The sequence below is a fragment of the Caloenas nicobarica genome, chromosome 7, assembly GCF_036013445.1.
Source record: "Caloenas nicobarica isolate bCalNic1 chromosome 7, bCalNic1.hap1, whole genome shotgun sequence".
NCBI lineage: Eukaryota > Metazoa > Chordata > Aves > Columbiformes > Columbidae > Caloenas > Caloenas nicobarica.
In genome coordinates, this window is record NC_088251.1 from 12,613,759 (window position 1) to 12,632,682 (window position 18,924).

General features: G+C 41.9%; 1 protein-coding gene across 1 annotated transcript in view; it reads right to left on the reverse strand.

Annotated features, from left to right (window-relative positions):
• Positions 1 to 18,924, reverse strand: part of SORCS3 (sortilin related VPS10 domain containing receptor 3) — a 293,071-nt gene that overhangs the window by 72,643 nt on the left and 201,504 nt on the right. Inside the window, exons 6-7 of the mRNA XM_065638696.1 lie at positions 14,234 to 14,298; positions 7,335 to 7,453 (exon numbers count right to left, since the gene is read on the reverse strand). Coding sequence (XP_065494768.1) covers positions 7,335 to 7,453; positions 14,234 to 14,298 — 184 coding nt within the window. The remainder of the gene's footprint in view (positions 1 to 7,334; positions 7,454 to 14,233; positions 14,299 to 18,924) is intronic.

Below are 18,924 nucleotides of genomic sequence, written 5' to 3' on the forward strand. Positions count from 1 at the left end.
TGTTCCATTGTCCCGCCAAGCCGTTTTCTCTACCATCGATCGCAAAGATAAAAATCAATCGTAGCTAAGCAGGGTGAAGTTAAAAATAAATTGCATGGATTGATTTCTGTTAAGACATTTGGCTCCTAGTTAAAAAATAGAGAAAAGAAATTTATATTTGAAGACAGTGTATTTAGCTTCTATGAAAATAAAGAGAATGCTCTAGACCAGGAAATCAAAGTTTAATTTCTTCCCTCCTACCTTGTTTCGCTGCTGAGAAATTTTGCATTGGGGAAAAAAAAAAAAAAAAGAAAAAAAAGCGGAAAATTTACTACTTAAGTTATTAAATTGACAGCTTGAGAACTAAGGTCAGGAATCCATATGAATTGGCATAATCTCAGCTGTGGTTGCTGCTTCAAGCCTACTCACCTGATAACTGACTTCGATTCAGCAAATGTGCTCATTTAGCCTAGCCTTAAATACCCAATAAATCTGAAACATACACTCACGTCCTACCAAACATAAGCACTTCTAAGTTTTCCTGAAGAGCCACAGTTACAACCAGTAATAGTAATAAACTACTTCTCTGAGCTAAGCTTAAACATATGTAGCTTATAGATTTACAAACTTTTTTTCCCCTCTATAAAACCTCAAAGAGAAATAAATGTTCCCCCACCCCCGCTCTAAAGCTATAAATAATAAAGATTTTTCTTTTTACTGAGTCGGGAAAAAAAAAAAAGTTCTCATAAACATATCCACTTTGATAAAAACTGAATATGATTCAGATTTTTTTTTTAAAGGCATTTTCTATAAAAGCCATTTTCTGCCAAACTACTTCAGCTGAAATTTTTAGACACACTCTGGTGAGACTCCAGGCATCCAAAAAAGGCAATGTTATCCACAGGTTCTATAAGAAGCTATCAGTGATTGTGAGTGAATAGTGACATCTACGTATGTTTTAAGGAGACTTTCTGATGCAAAAGATGACTGAATTGGTTCAACAGCTTTTGGCAGAAGTGTTTGCTCCTCAGCCAGAGGAATTATTCAGATAGGTATTGTAAGAGTCCCACTTAGCTGCACCACATAACATCTGGAGAAATTCTAGGTTTGCCCCTTCTCACTCATGCTAGTAAGTGGACTAAGACACTGCCCTGCGGTGCAACTCCGAATTAAGCAGAAGTCTTCTAATTGCAAAATTACTTGGAAGGGTGTAAGAGAGACAGACACATGGTCTGTATCAAAAAAGAGAGAGCATTTTGACCTAAACTTTTCCCTTTCTGCATGGATTTCCTGCCATCTGTAAGAACTGTAGCTGGTCCCACACTGCTCCATGTGCAAGCCGTGAGTAATCACCATCCCCTTCTCCTCAATGGCAGTGCCACAGGCTCCCTCTTGTTCAGGATTGTAAACCACAGCCAAGACTCACTCTGTTCTCAGCTTCCCTCATGCTCCTTCCTTCATCACATCAACCTCAAAAAATAGGGCAACCACCAGAGCAGCTTAGCTTTTTGGACATGGGACCATCATAAGTTCCAGCAGAACCTGACCTCAAGGAATCTGGAGTCAAGATAAAGCTGTACAGTGCCCAGGGTTCCCAGGAAACAGAATCATAAATGAAATGGCATAGAAAGCTGCCAAGAAAGCTTACCAAGAGGAGAAATGGCAGGAGAGGCCAGGTGAGAGACAAAACCCTCTTATGAATTCCAGCCAGCAGTTAAACACCTTGGTAAATTATACTGTGGGAATGAAAAAGGGAAGGGGCACCCAAGTTCCCACTTCAAAGGCCTTGGAAAGTGCTAATGTACTGCCATGGTTAATGGTGCAAAGAACTTCCCATGTAAAGTGGAAATGGAGTAGTGTCTGAAGCAAACAGCCAGCTATTTTCAATCAGAGCTTGCAGGTTTTGTTCCTTGTCCTCAGGAGGTGAGACCACCAGTCAATGGTAGATCTCACAGTGTTCATCTCCAAAGGCATTTGTTTGGCCTGCTGGAGAAAACTGGCATCACCCTCAAATTCAAACAAGGTATCAGCTTCTAAATCTCAGAGGAGTCTTCCCTGCCCGGTAGCTTTGTCACTGCCATAGAAAGTGCTGAACGTCTAAGCTACATTTCAGATCAACTTCAGCTGCACTCTGTTGGGATGGCCAAGTCTGCACCATCCCAGAGAAAAATAAAGACATAAAAACCAATCAAGATAGGTATTGATCACCCATCCATACAGCTCTGCACCAACTTACAGCCCATTCAAAGCAAAAAGACTTCAGTTACCCTGAAGGTCTCCAAGTGCTGACAGAGACAGAAGCTTAAGGGAGGAATGGGGACAGCATTAACTAAATGCTGAGCTAGACTGGTATGACCTCTGGGAGGAAAGCCATCCACTGAAGCATTTACACAAGGAAAACACAACAAGATTAATAGAGAGAGGAAACATATTTTATAAGACCTACATCTATAGCTGGAAAAAAAAAAAGAAAGGACAGTTTTCAGACACCAAATCTTTCCTCAGTTCCCTTAGGATCTCCTGAGTGTGCCCAAAAGCTTATCTGTCCCTTTTCTAACTCTATCAATTACAACCCCATAAAAAATGGTGCTTCTCCCTGTAAACTTTGTCTCACCTCCTTAAGACACCAGCACTACAACAACAGTACTACCAGCGTTCTTCATGCTACACATTCTTAAAGGTTCCACCATGATTATTGCCCTTCTCCTAATAATTAGAGATCTGTGTGCAAATACAGTCCTTACATGCATTTGTCATCAGGCACTGCTGGCAGCCAAGCTCGTCCAACACAGGACTCCAGGCATGCAGCACAATTACTGAGCTATTGCACCTGAGATAGTTTGCACATCAACTTTAGTTAACTGGGAACAACTACTTTAAGTTAGTAATAATTATCTCCTTATGGCAGCTGTAGGTCTGTACACAAGAATGTTGATTTCTGCAGAAACAACTGTCTCAGAGCAAAGCTGATGTCCAGGGAATGCACTGCTGTATTCATATTCCAATTAGGAGTTCTCAGACCACCACAATTAAGCAACACTGTACTAAGACTTTTTTGGCCCAGGCCCTCTTCCTTCGCTCTAATCAGTGATGACATCTGCTCATGCTTTCTTGCATTTCAGTGGACCTTTTTTATCTATTGGCAGGGAAACATACAGAGATAATTCCTGACCTTCTCTTTAGTCTTTAAAGGACTAAGTAGTACTGATTTTATTTGTCTACTTAAAGAAAAAAACCGAAGTTTTTCTCCAAACGATACCTTCTCACTCAAAACAGAACTTCCTGAAAAATAATCCCCATTTTCATTAAAGTGTATTGCATTTTAGACTCTTTTTCAGCAACCTAGGCAATTTCATCAGAAACCCTGATACAAGACTTGCTTGAAAAATATTTTCCCCAGAATTGCCTCTGTGATTTACTTTTACCATAGAAATTCTCCAAAATATCAATACACTAGATTCACACAAAAACTAAACAACTATCCCTGATCCCCGGATTTTATCTCTTCACATGAGAACACCATAGTATTTCAGATAATTGTCGGGAAGTCAAATCGTATAGACAGTTGCAGGTTATCTCTGCATCTGTGTGTAGGAAGTGATACTACTTCAGTAGTGAGTACTCAAAGACATCGATAAGAAAAGGTGTGGTACAGCTATAGCAAATGGTATATTACAGCTGTAGAGAAAGTATGGGCTCCACTACTGCACAGCTATATAATTGAACACAACCGACACTGACCTTAATGGCAAAGTTGCTCATTGAATTAGCTCCTTTTTGGTACAGAAAATAAATTCTGATATATTCCAAGGTTTTCTCACAAATAAATGGCCTGCTTTGCAAGCTGTATGAATTTTAAGCATTAAACATACAAGAAGACAATGATATTGGCTCCTGGCTACATCACAGCTATCCTGTGAACTGAACGAAAACTTACACATACAGAGGGCAGATTTTCTCTTAATATACCTATTTATGCAGAATTATCCAATCTTAGTGGCATCCTTAAATAACAACTGATCAATCAAATAGAAAGTCAATCAATAAATTCAGAGTGATCACCTACTGGTTTATACATAAGAATTCTTCCTACTCTCTCAGTAGCTATTTCTTCCTTCTTCATCACCTTTTACATTTTTCATCATGTGCTATGTTATTTATCTCTTTTGCTTGGTAACCAAGTCCTGGTCTTTTCATACCTTTTTAATGGGCAAGATTTTCAAGCATAGGATCACTCTAATTTTCTTTCTTTGCACTGCAATTCTGCAAGTTCCTTTCAGAAGTGTTGCACAACATGATTCCACATGATAGGGAATCATTGATTTATAATGGCACTGTAACATTTTCCATATTCTTCTTTCCCCTATGCATTATGCACTTTTCCTTTGAGTCCACAGTTACATAGGTTAATCCTTCCCAAGAATCTTAGACTACAGGCCTGTTGATCAACTTAATTAGATTGGATGTTCACTAGTAAATACTTGTATGCAGATAATCTAACACGTTGATATTAATAGCTGGGATTCATCTTCCCTAAGTTCGGCTGTCAAAAAGTTAAGGGTCTTCTCTAAACTATATTTAAATTCCTTCTAATACTAGTTAGAAAGGCATATTCAGAGACAGACCTATCTCACCCTGCAATAGGTGCAACAGGAGAAGATAAATTTCCCTTGAAGGTTCTGATGATCTCCACTCGTTTTAGAGGAACGCAGACTACTGGGTTAGACTAAAAATCTACTGTTTTCATGAAAAAAGTTAAATGAGTTCCTCTCTCTACTCCACAACATTACTTCTGATTTGTTCCAGCACAGACAGATCAGAACTCACGCACCCATCTTTTACACAGCTATTAAACCTCACCAGGTTCTTAACATTTCATTTGATATTTATTTATTCATCTCTGTCTAATATTTGAAATTCAAAAGAGCTGGCTCCTGTATTTCTGTCCAAGATTATCCAGACAGAATGATATGCATGAGACACTGCGCACACAGTGAATCTGACACATTCCATAATAGGCAGCTACATCGCATGGCTTGTGAGACTAATACACCCAGGACATATCAGCACCCCTACATACGTACTGAGCTCTGCTGGTTTTGGCTAGATTAGAGTTCATTTTCTTCATAGTAGCTAGTGTGGGGCTGAGTTTTGGATTTGTGCTGAAAACAGTGTTGGTAATACAGAGATATTTTTGCTTTTGCTGAGCAGAACTTACACAGAGTCAAGGCCTTTTCACACCACCCCACCAGCAAGTAGGTTGGGGGTGCACAAGAAGCAGGGAGGGGTCCTAGCCAGGACAGCTCACCCCGGATGACCAAAGAATATCCCATACCATATGACATCATGCTCAGCATATAAAGCTGGGGAAAGAAGAAGAAAGGGGATGATATTCGGGGTGAAGGTGTTTGTCTTCCTGAGCAACCATTATGTGTGATCGAGCCCTACTTTCCTGGAGATGGCTGAACACCTGCCTGCCCATGGGAAGCAGTGAATGAATCCCTTATTTTGCTTTACCTAATAACACGCTTTCAGCTCAGAGAGGTGTGTGCTGTGAATCTGCCATGCCTGAGTGTTACTCAAGTATTACATGGACTCAATCCATGCTCAGTTTCTGCAGCCGCTGAAGACAAGCTGCTGGACAGTCAGAAATCCTGCAAGCATGATGCAAAAAAGAGGGAAAGTGATAGATAACCTGTGAAAGGGAAAGTCTGGAAAGTCTCCTGCCTAACACAACAGAAATGTTCAGTGTGTATATTTAACATTTTTTAAAATTGCGGGTATACAAATTTCAGTTCAAACACCCATTAAGCTATAATAAAACATTGCTGGGGACAGTTAAGGCACTTGAAGTATTACATATACATATATGTTTATGTTTGTATACACACACACTTTTTTTTAACTTGAAGCAATTAGCAGCTATTAGCTTGAGCTGCTCACTGCTAATTTGAGGCAGATGCCCTCACTGCAAGCACAAGTTTCTAAACAGAGCAGCCTTGTTTTAACACATATGGGAGCTGTGGAATGAGAAATGTCTGTAGGGCCTCATGCTAGCCATGAGGAATTGGATGTTCCACAATACCCTCAGCCACAAACATAAACCTCCAGATTTAGAGAGTCTCTCTAAAACACTCCTTGGAGAACAGCACATTTACCGATTGGAAAGCCATTGCCTCTAGTCAAATCGTGACTAAGTGGTAAAAGCTACACTCTCAGTATTTTCTAGCAGTGGGTCTCCCCATGATGCCAAAGGAGGCAGCAGCAGGCTTGGTTTCATAGGGGAATGAGGGGAGCTGTGGCTCCCAAAGCACTTGGTCATCTCCAGAGCAGCAGACTCCCCTACCCACAGAAGGAGAAGTCTGTCAATGTTACACAAGTGCATGTAGTTTCCACACTGCAGTCCCCCAGGTCATTTGGATCTAGTTGTCCACCTAATCCAGCACTGAATTAGCAGCCTTTCCACTTAAACCCCCATTTCTGAGGAAAAATTCACAATAAACAGAACTTTTTTATAACTTGGATGCATTCAAGAAAAATGTTCCCTTAAGAAAGTAAAATATGAGCTTAACAGCTTAACATAGCCTAGTCTTGCTCAAAAAGGGAAGCATATGTCTTTTCTGTACCACCTGGATCCAAGCTTCATCTCATTCCCCTTCTTCAGCGTTGGTGACAAGCAGTTAATATCATTATGCCTGTAATCTCTGTGTCTCTCGAGCTTTCTATTATACAACCTGGAACCACAACAGCCTGGCTTCCAGTTTGCACCTAAATGGCACATCTTCAGAAACTGTTCTTCCATACCATACTATTCATTCTCACACTTCCACAGGTATGAAATGGAGACACGTGACCTTGTTCCATCCAGCCCATGTATTCTCAGAAAATCTCAAAACCAAGTAGTTTCTCATTCAATTACTGTCACTTTCTCATCTCCAAAACCATCATCAACAGCTGAGAAACTTGCAGCCACCTTCCACTTTGAAGTTGCCCTATAACATCTTTCACAACGTCTAATAGTCTACCTCCCACTGCAAATCTTTCTTTGCTCCATTAGCATTGCTTGACTGTCAAATTAGCAACAACAGCAAGTTAGAGCTTCTGTGAAACCCATGGGCCCTTATGACTACAACTCATAAATAAATTTTCAAAATATGTAAGATTCACCATGGACAAGAGATAAGCAGAGAGATCAACTGTTTCGTCCCAGATAGCTCAGCCAATCTATAGCAGACAGATATAGGGTCCTAGCTCTTATGTCCCATGCACTTCTCCTGAGAATGCCTCCGCTTTTACACAGAGCAAATACCTCACACAAGCAGAATTCATGTCACGTTCATATCAAGCCAACATACCTGGAGGAAGACATATTCATCCTGAACGACAAGGGAGCTGACGTCAATGGAGCGTGAAAATGGTCCACTCCTTTTGGTCTCCAAGCACTCTTGGATCCGACAGGTCAAGTAGTGGGTGTCTGTAATGGGAGAGCATGTATGCATGAGGAATGCCCAGGTAGGAGCCTGTTGTCTGAAAATATCAGTGACAGCTCAAAAATAGGTCTCTGATAAGGAAAGTCTTAACTTCATCTCCAACCAGACAGATGTTATTGCATGATCTACTTCCGGCCTTTAACTGCTCTCTGGATTCAGATTCATCACACTTCCACACCTCTTTCCCTTCCCCATTGTGCAGACATCCCTCAGGAGACTGGAGTTCAAACCACGAATGGAGGGTATGAATCATAAATGCATCAGAAAACTGATGATGAGACCATACGGAGCAGAAGAAGATTTCAAAGGTACCCAGGCAGAATTTACGGACTCCACTACTCTGCTGGGAACTATATCCCCATCCTCCCTCTGAAATACCCTAGTGTTGATGACTGGTTTTAATTGTGGTAGTAAGACACAAAGAGGGGGAAAAAAAAAAAGACCAAGCCAGTACTACTACGTTTAACTGATTTTGCTGTGAAAATGACAAGCATCTTCAAAATTAAGTCTTTACGGCCAACATAGGCTAGGTGTGAAAATGCCACAGGTATGAAATAGCATGATTAGCTGAAAAGTCCCAACAGTAGTTATACGCACTGCAAGAGGCATGAAATGCTTCTGCCTAGAGAGAAGATGAGAAGATCATCAGACTAATGGGATGCCTTGTCGGTCCTTAGCCTTGCTTGAGGGAAGGAACAGGATTGAGAAAAGAATATGAAGAAGACATAAGTCAAAGGCAGACATACAGAAAGTTGCTTGGAGTGGCATGAAGAAACATTCCCACCTCCAGCAAGTTGCCAGGGGTTATGGGGGATTAAGCATTATTTCACTCAGGTTAAGAAGATCTCATGAAGCAGAACACTCAAGGCACTGTGTCTCTGGATGCATGTAATCCAAATATGCCATCTCTGCCTTTCAACTGCTCTTCTGAAAAGTGCAAATTAGGGAGAAAATAAAAAAAAATGCTAAGATGATGACTACAGTGATAAAAGGGTCATATCTTTTACACTGCAGCACTTCTACAGGCTTCTTGGATTCATGCACTTGTTCACTTTTCTACAAAGGGTGAGGACAGACCATCAAGGAAGAAAACAGAATTTATAAGGGCTGGAGTGAGCCTGGTGCAGTGATTTTAGTTCACAACTGCACCTTTTAAAAAGGATCCTGTCAAACTGAGCCCAAAAGGTTAAAAGGGAAGTTTAAAAGGACAGTAACTAGCCTAGCAAAGCTACTTACAGGATTCTCCGTAGCATAAAACCTGATATTGTCCTTAGTCTGTGTCTTTCCAGTGACAGCAAAACGTGGTTCTGTGGAAAGCACTGGAAGGCATGACTGAAATCCTCTGACACTCAGCTAACTGTCTTCCCAGATTTAAAGACAAGATTCTCAAACTGACATTTTCCCCTTCCATAACTTTGTCCCACCAACAGACTCCTAATGCAAAAAGAATGCAAGTCAGAGGCACTGGTAACAAGAATAATAATTTTTTAAAAAATAGTCTTTAAAAAGTCACAAATTACAACTAAGCTTTAATGTATTAAAGGTTTGTGCCCAGTCACATGACTGAAGGTCCATGTTTAAAGGCTGCAGACCTGATTCTGGGTTGAGGCACTGGGAATTTCAGGTTAATAAGGGCTACATGGCTGGTTCAGAGCAGTTGCATAGGTCTGGCACAGCAGTGAAAATGTAGTCCCACTGATGATGCTAAAGCAGCAGAAACTGATGCTGTTGCCAGCTTGGACTATTGGAGGTAATTAAAGTATATGGTGAAAAATATCTGGCCTAGAGACAGTGCCAAATAAGTGGAGTATCAGAGTTGTGCTTTCTCCTCACATAAAATACCAGCAGCAGCAGAAAGGTTGGACTTTCAGCTGGGATAAATTAAGGGTCTTCATCACCTGACACATACATACTTGGTCCAGAGCTGCTATTTATCTCCTCAGCATGTAACCTAAGACACCTTTGCAGTGTATAAAAGCAACTCCTCAGAAAAAGAGGGGATCTTATATACTGCCATGCTACCCAAATTGCTCAGCAGCCTTGACTTGTTCTTTGAGGTAGCACTAAAATTAGGTAAAACAAGGAGGAGAGGTCACGAACCATATTTTTAGAAGCTCATTCCCTCTGGTATGTTCTCCCACACAGTCGCCTGGATATTCTTATCCCTCCAAAAATGGGATAATTTGCTGCTGCTGAGTGACAGAATGGGAAGAGGAATAAAAACCTGTCACAAATAAATGCAAATAAATCACAAGTGTTGACATGACAACTAGCTTCCTGTCTATTGAGAAATGCGTCATTTTGAGTGTGTTACACCAGCAATCAAATATACTCAAAGAACAGCACCTAATTTATATTCACAGGAAGTCACTGGTGGAAAAAGGGGGGTATCTTACTACTAATTTTCTGTGTAGTCTCTTGTTTATTTTTGTATATTTTACAACACAAGACCTATGAAAGAAAACACAGACACAGAAAAATTATCTTCAAACCTGTCTGCCTTTGGACACAAAAACAAGTTCAAGTCTTGTGTTCCTTTCTGCTGCCCCACAAAAAATGAAAAATAATTCCTTTTAAATATATTAAAAAATTAGGTGAAAATATGACAGCATGCAGTTCGCATTTGTGTATGACTAGAAGCAAGAAACAACCCCGAGTCCCTGGTTAAGCTTCTTGAAGGGTATGAACCCTTCATGAGCTCTGGTCCCATTTGTACAGGGCCCCTCAACGAAAATGTCAATTGAAAGAGAAGGGGCCATGCTGTCTTCCAAGCTGTTATTTCCCTCTTCTCTGAAGGGAGTTAACTTTTCAGCCCTGTTTTGCACAGCCACAAAGAAGAATGGTCGCCCCAAGGGGCGGGCGGCGTGTGCCCAAGTTATGCCTTTAAAGCCTTGCTTACTCTTCACAGGGAGGTGCATGCATTAAGGGAGGGTGGCTTCTCTCTAGGGATTATTTCCAATTTATATATCATCCCATACAACACCAGGATTAGGGAGTTTGGGTTCTTTTTATTATGTTACACTGCAAAAGGAGTTGAGAAGAGCCCCCTGTTTCCAAGACAGCCTCAAAAACTTCTCATGCTTTTAACCCAACATCCAGCTACTTTCTCAGCCCATCTGTGAATGAGGCAATATAGACATCAAGCAGCCTGGAGGATTTGCTGCAGCTCAAATCCCAGTATCCATACCTCCGCACAAACCCTTCCCACCAACTTATCTCACTTAGGATGAGGGAATGGCTTTCTCAGATGTGCAGCCACTTTCTAGTTGAGGAGTTTGAAACACCTCCCCATTGCCAATTAACATAGTCTCCCATCTTCAGAATTTAGAGTGTATTTTTACCCTTCTTAGAAGTGATAAAGCCGAAGCAATTGCTTGAAATTTGCAGTAATAAACTGGTGCAATAAGCCACTAAGTCTTTTCTTTGCCTGCCAGTCATGAAGGCTTTGGCAGGCAGCAGGAGCACAAGAGGCTCTCTCTGGTGGGTAACGCTCAAAGATGCGGGTCCCTGAAGGGAGATGCTGAAACAGTCAAACCTGTCACTGTGCTGAAAGCTGCAAAGGGCAAACCCGTGTGCAGTTACTGTGGCTTACAGAGGCACAGGACAGCAAGGCCAGCTCCTCCCTGGCAGCTAAAAGCAGGCAGGGCTGGCCAGCATGGCTAATGTGGAGAAGGGCAGCTGGTGGAAACAAGTTGAATTGGCAGATTGGCTCAGCTTAAGTCAGGTTCTGGTGCCAAGCAAGACTTAAAATCATAAACTGCCAGTAAGGGTTACCACAGGACAGTGAAAACAACTAGTTGGCATTAACAATTTTTTCCCTAAAGGAAAAGAGAGTCTAGGAATGTTGATAGGACTGTAAATTACTCCCCAGGAATTAGTTACCTTGTTTTGTCTTTATGGTTAGGTTTTTATCCTCCTTTTCCCTTTAATTAAAATACTGTTTATTGCATCGTATCTGTGATTGAGGAGAAGATTATTTCACTGGACACCAGAAAGTTGAGTATATATTTCCCAGGAGTGTGGGTGGGTGCTTGCGTCAGTGTATTTGTAATAGTTCCCTTGCATCCAACCCTGCCCTTGTTGCTGTCTATTATACACAGGCAGAAGGTACAGTGCCCAAGGCTCCTATATGTTTTTGTAATTTAAAAATGCAAGCCTAGATTATTATTCTGCTACAATAGCTCTGCCAAGATGTCAAAAAAAAAAAAAGTGAAAACCTTCATCTGCTACAATCGACAGGAACAGCTTGAGATCAGCTAGGCACTGGAATTAGCAGGCTCTTGCAAATATTTAAGGAGACGAGACAGTGGGGCAGATGTTTTTTCAGACACCCTACCATTCTTAATGACTGGACAGACAGAACCCATGGGGCAAGACATCTTGGAGGATAGACGGAGCAGTGAACAGGACTTCTGCCTCCCAGCTCCGTGAGCTTATTGACAGCCCTGGCTCATTTATCACTGAATGAGACTCTAGCATCACACACCGCCTGTTCCCAGCCACAGAACATATTTGAGGCTCTAGTGTCTGAATTGGTATTAGATATGTTCTTGAGTCCCATTACTGTTAAAAAACCAACCAACAAACAGAAAAAAATCATCAAGTTGAAGAGTCAAATCCTAAATACCATTTCCCCACAGACATGTTTTAATTTATTTATTTATTTTAATAAAAAGCATGGGCGAAAGTAGAAGAAGAGGAAAGACAAATACCCCCCTCTAGAAGAACCATGTACTTTCAAAGTGGCCAGGGACACTGAAGGCAGGCATTCTTGTCCCTGAATTGAACTGAGCAGTGGGAATACTCAAAACTATGTCTGTTAATGCATCAGATAAGTGACTGAGCCACCAGACTGACCTAAGTGGCATTAAAAATGCCTCCTCTTCCTCCTCACTACTGAGGAAAACTTTCATCAGAAACTTTCCGATCAAGAGGAAATAACTGCAGGGACCCATTTTCCAGCAGGTGTAAGTGCCTCAGCCATTTCACTGAGAGCATGAAGGCGCATTTTGGTTACAAAGCCAACTAGGAGAAAAGTTCAGCTTCCCATTCCTAAATACACAGAGCTGTACCATTTCACACCAGGTGAGGCTATAGCTTTGAGGCAGTTGATGTTTTGTAACACAAACTAATATCGTTTTAAGTCTTAAAAACTCTAATTGGAGCAACGCAGTTCTTTTGTGCTCTGCTTGGCTGGGAGAGGAGTCATTTTGGTGCTGTCCCCCAGCAGGACATGCCAGCAGGGCCAGCACAGCCTGCTGGGTCTCGCCTCTGTCTGCTGGGACAATGGCTTGCAATGGGCATGTTTTGCTGACACAGCTGGTTTAAGTCTGACTTTCAGTGAAACCCGCAATACCATCAACTGCCAATTTCAAAACGCTGAATTTATACATTAAAACAAGAAAAAACAGCAAACCCCCAAGCAAACAAGACCTGAAGGGAGTTGCCTGCAAACTGGGGAGACATCTTTCAAATCAAGCATCTATATCCTTGACACATCCAATATTCAAATAGCTGGGTGAGCAAGTTTAAACTTAGTTTGAGACCAGACTCCATCAGCAGTTTGTTTGCTTACTTACACAGGTTTTTTTTAATTTGCTTTTGGCCACTTCCCCCAGCATCCCTGGAACAGCATACACAGCAGCAAAGGCACTGAAGAAGCCTCCCTACCTTGCCCACCCACCTGCTGGCCTGTTTTGCTTTTTCCACATATTCAACAAACCGCTGTCACCCTTGAGCTTTTATTGTCTGCTAATTTATTCAGCTGCCATCACTAAAATAGCAGTGGGAGGTCAACGAGTGATTTTAGAAGATCCACAGCCTCAGAGAAGCCACCCTGATAGACAGGAACTTGTTCACACAGCATCTGGCCTACGCAGCACTTGACTAAAACAGAGAAAAGTTTGCCACCAGCAAAAACGAGGCCTTTTCCTCTGAGAAATCCTCTACTATCTCAGTCCTATGCTGCTTTTCTACACTGTCCTTGTAGCATAAAAGGGACACCTGTCCCATTGCTGCATAGCACTGAGCTGGAATAAAGCTGGCTCTACCCCAGGAGCTGTAGCTCCTGTGTGAATCACCTAAAACACTTTGGAGAGAGTGGCAGAAACAGTCAACTTCTAATACTTATTGTCTTCTTTGCTGGAGGTTAATTACATACAAATCCATTCTACTGCAAATATGGTTAGAATAATTTCAGTGAGGAGTTAAGAATTCTTTTCTATTTCTTACTTCAGATCCAGGCACTTTTTCAAGACCTGCAATGTTTTGGTATGGAGCACCTATTCATATATCATAAGCAAAACTGAAAAATCTCTTCACTATGAAACAAAAGGTACCTGGGGCATAGAGACCTGAGAAGTCATCTGACTGTAGGCAACTTCTCAGGTTCCCAGACACAACCCAGCTGTTCCAAACACCTGGAAATGCAGAGAGGCTGTACTGCACAGTGCTAGTAGCTCAGCTCTTTATGATTCATATAAAATACGTGATAGTGAAACAGCTAAATAGGAAGCACAGTAGATGGCTCCTTAGCCCAACAGATTGTTCTTCTGCCCAGTCTCTCCACAGACACAAGCCCTGTAGCCTCTGAATTTCCCTCCTTGGGCTAAGGATAAGAGTATGCCTCCCATCAAACGCCACAACCCACATCTTTCCTATCAATTCAAATGTAAAACGGGAGATAAAATGAGTAAAGTGAATTTCCATTCCCACTCCATTTGTGACTCAGAGACCACTTTTCAGCGTTGGCTGCAGGCACTCACGTCCATCAGCTGTCCGTGCTTCCATGTGCACAAGGTCAGGTTCTTTATCCAAACCGGTCACCGACCTGGTGAGGGGAGAGAGAGAGAGAAAGAGAGAGAGAGAAGGCAGCCAGTTAGATAAAAGGCTGTAATCAGACAGAGAGAGGGCGAGGGAAAGCAAAAACAGTTTAAGTCTACCTTGTGACACCTGGCATGCGGGTCTCCACCTCCTACCAACTTGTCTCCTTTGCGTTTCTGCACAGCTGGCTCTCAGGGGCCACATACTCACCTTTAAGACAGAAATCTTCCCACGCACTGGTGAGTGAACCTACCTTTGTCTACAAGATCAAGACTACAATGATCATTCTTGTGATGGCAAAGCAAGCTGTTTCCAAAATCCAGTAAAACCAGAACTCTGTTTTGATGCTGAAGGGAAGATGAGGGCACAGCAGTCTCGTGCTTATAGACAGCAAATTTAAAAGGGGTTTTACTTAGCTGATAAGTGACATGAGAGACTGAGTTTCCTGATCTGCCTCTGGTTTGCTGGCCAATCTTGCTACCACTTACCTCAGTTTCCCCATCTTCAAAAGAAAAACTATGACACACACATGCATGGTGAAGTTCTGATTTAAAAAGAAAAAAAAGGCAAGCAAGAAAGTATGCATTATTCACCCCATGATCCCATGCCATGGTCCTGGATAATCATGAAACAAGGCATGATGAGTTTCTTTAATCATACCAGTTGAAACCCAAGTAAATCAAGGCAAATCTTCCTGTGCATTGTTATTTTACTCCCTAAAATATTTTGCAAGGCACATTGCAAAGATAGTTTTCCTCCTGGCAGAGGAAAAAGTCAAGCCTAGAACAGAAATGTTATTATTAGTGTCCTGGCAGATAAGAATCACTGGGAGATGAACATTTAGTCCTAGCAATGGCTGGCAGGGGAAAAAAAAAAAAATCCATAGATGTCCACGTGATTTATGGAGCTGCTTCTCCTGAGTGAACCAAAGGGTTAGATTAAAAAGAGACAATGACAAAAATCAGTTTCTAATTTGGTGGAAGCTGAATTTGATACAGTAGACTGTAAATAATAGATTCCCTCCGAGCAGGCCAATGTTCACAATTCCCTAATATTCTCAAACACTTTTATCACAATCTTTTGCTGCTTTCATCCTTGGGGCATCAACAGCTAAAACATCTCCCCCTCCCAAAAAAAAAAATAGAACAAACAAAATACAGATGCTCTGATCTCAAAAAGCACAGTGAATGAAGCCATGGCTAAAATACGTACGTGCCAGGGTTCAGCTAAGATCAGCCAGTGCTGCAAATGCCAAAACAACTACATTATGACCCACTGTGTAGGTAACTGAAGCTGGCACTGCTTGTTGAATGGGGCACCGCATCAATAGCGGGTCCATTCACAAAACACTGTGAATTGTGGCCAAAAAAACCCAACACGACAAAACAAAGCTGCACAGGCAGTGCTTTCATCATTCTACTCCCAGTGAGAAACAGTCTGCTCCTTAATCACTACCATCAGTTTCAGGGTGATTCCACAAGGAAAAAAAAATGCTGTTTGTTATTGGTAAGGATGCCAGAACAGGCCTGAGTCCCTGTGACTGTGTAACTATTGGGGTCAAATCTTCCAAATATCTGGACGCAGTTAGAAGTGACAGTAGGACAAACAGAAATTCCTTAAAATGTCAGTGAAAAACATTGTGGTGTGCAGCAACATTATTTCCCATTACACATAGAAACAGCACACATCTTTCTAGTTCATAGCAGAAGTTTTCTGCCTTTTTCCCATAAGTTGCCCTAAATGCTGTAATTTCAGCTGTTCTGCAATTGCAACCTTTGCGTATGACATGCCAATAGAGATGGAGGAAACAGTAATTTCAGCACTTTTTACTTCTAGGTGTAGGTTAGGAACACATAAGGGGCCTGCCCCACAGCCCTTCCCATCAGGCTTCCTATTTATTATCCAGCTTCACCCTGGAGCCCGCACTCTCCAGGTTTCCTTCTGGAAGCCAGACACCAGCCTTCTCCCAGAGCCATCTGCTGTGTCCTGACAGCAGCTGTGTCACCTGCCCCCATTACACCTCCTGGGTCCCTCCCCTGCAGATGGAGGGGGCACCGTCCCTCTCCCCCAGCACTGGGGCAAACCTACTCCTGGCCCAGGTAATAAGAAACATCCGTCTGCCACAGCACTATTCATTTTAAAAGGGACTGCAATTAGAAGAACTTAAGTATTTTCAAACAAAATCCAAAATACTCATTACCATTGTGCATTTGAATACACAAGCTTTGTAGATCTGCTCATAATATCTATTAAGTGAGAACCAGGAGATGATAAGTCTCCCGAAACATGTCATACTAGCTTGAAGTTTTTTTCCCAGTGCCATCTACTTGTTTCCTCATTCATTTTGACAATGAAAACAAAATGACCAGCATACAGCATCCCCCTAGTACTTCTCTGCTCGCCGAATACTGTACTTCAAGTGGAAAAGCTCACAAAGCAATCTCCTGCACGCAAAAATCAGATGAGCTCCTTTTATCCGCAGGCAGATAACAAGCCTGTAAAGTAATGTATCGGTCATTCTTCCTTTTCGCAAACCAAGTAGCTCTCTTCTATCAGAAACTTGGATTGCAAAAACAAATCCCCAATCAGTGCTGTTTCTTCGTGCCTCACCTCACGTCTGTTCCCACTGGCAAAGAACACAGCTTTGCTTTGCAGTGCTCTGGCTCCTAAATACAGGTATTTTCAGTAAATGGTCTTTCATCATTTATCTGGAGAAGCTTAACATGAAGAATGCAAAGAAGCCAGGCAGTGGAAAAAGCAAGATGTGAATGCAGGTCCTGGCGCACAGTTGCAAAAAGGCATGCACAGACTGTAAAGCTATTCCTTTATCTCGTAGTAATTTCTCTGGTCTTGAGAACTCACTACAACGACCTCTCAAGTCTGGCAACACAGGAACAGAAACAAAACAAGAGGCATCATCTTCACAGCTTTATATTTTCTCATACATTATCTCTCTGAAGAACATTTGGAGGATGCACTGCTCAAAACTATTTGATCAACTGAGGACAGATCTCAGCATCCCCTGACTTACCCTTTCCCAGGCATATTCTCTACAACTAAGTGGAGCCCACACAGTGGGTTGGCTGGCAAGGGGTTTCATGGCTCTCTGGTTGATAAACAGCTCTATTTCAGACGCTTACAAAGACATGAGTATTTACCAACATTCAGAAGTCTAAGCTTAGCCTGTAAACAGATTTCCTGCCACATGGTCCCACCTCAGGTACCATGCACAGCTCAGCTCTGTGTTTTGTATGTGCACAAACTCCAGACAGTAAAAATTAAATCAAGGTCCACAAAATGCATCCGGGTGTGCTGCTGCCCTGGATGGCCGTAGGGAGGAAAAAAGGGCTCTCTTGCTGTGAGAAACCATGCTAAATCAACATATTCTACCATCCCTATTCATTTATCACCACTGGGATGAGAAAATGCTGAGAAGATGTAGGCAGAAGTGACAGGAAAGGTCATTTTTTCATGCTGACGCATTCCCTGACTGCTGCAAAGGCAGTTTTTGAAATTCGGAGCCTGCAGCCAGTATTGCAGCTGGCACAGGATCACTGGCCAATTAAGAATTCAAACTACCTCTGAATCCCATTAAGAAGGAAGCAATGGTTACTTTTTTCCCTAGCCTTCTGCTGCTGCTTTTCCTTTTCTGTTCTCGTGGTAGCTCTTGTTTTTCACAAGATCTTTCCTTGCTTCTTTTCAGGAAAGGATTGTGTGTTCTTGAAAGCTGAAGGATGGATAGGACCCTGCAAGATCACTACCTCTGTCTTGAAGGAAGAATGTTGGGCTTGAATGCACATTTACTAGGCTACTCTGCTAATATTTCATCTCTGACTGTGAGGGAGAGCAAGTGAGGAGGACAGGAAAAACAAAGTATTCTGCACTGTAAGTAGCTACTCCTGAATTGTTTTCATATAAGATACTATGTAGTTCAAAATGAAAAATGCTAGCATATGCAAAGAAAGGAGAAAAGGAAAGATACATGCTCTCTGGGTTACATGCCCACTGCATACCTCAACTCACTGTTTCTACCAACTCTACCGCCTTTCCATGGAATAAACCACTTTTACTTTTTTTTCTACCCATTTTGCAGGCATCAGGCATTCAATGATAAAAGACAGCGCTGAGATTTAGCTACTCTAGCATCTTAGATCAAGAATGCTGAGCAATTCAGGCTGCCTGCCATTGTACCTTGCTCCCTAAACCATCAATACAGAATAAGAGGTGCTCTGTTCCTCCATCTCCTGGCCCCATTAGCTTGTGGGGTGAAGGTGGGTATCACTGGACATCAGCAACATTTGTGTCAAGGATTTATGACAAGGTAAAAAATCAGGTCACAGATCAGCCTTTCAAATTTGGTCTGGAATGTGTTGGATTGAGCTTTTTGCCAGGGGTGTGCCTGGTTTCTGACCAGTCAAGATGGCATTCACTAGCTCTAGCTTTAAAACAAAATCAAAACTTTTACAATGGTTGAGACTTTCCTAAGATGCTGACTTGGAAACTAATTTTTGCAGGTTGGGATGTCAGACTGAAGGCAATTGTCACTGCTCATGTAAAGAGATGGAGGAAACAGATGGAGACTACTTAGCAGGATGTTGTGCAGTAGATAAGGGTTAGAAATGGGAAGGAACAA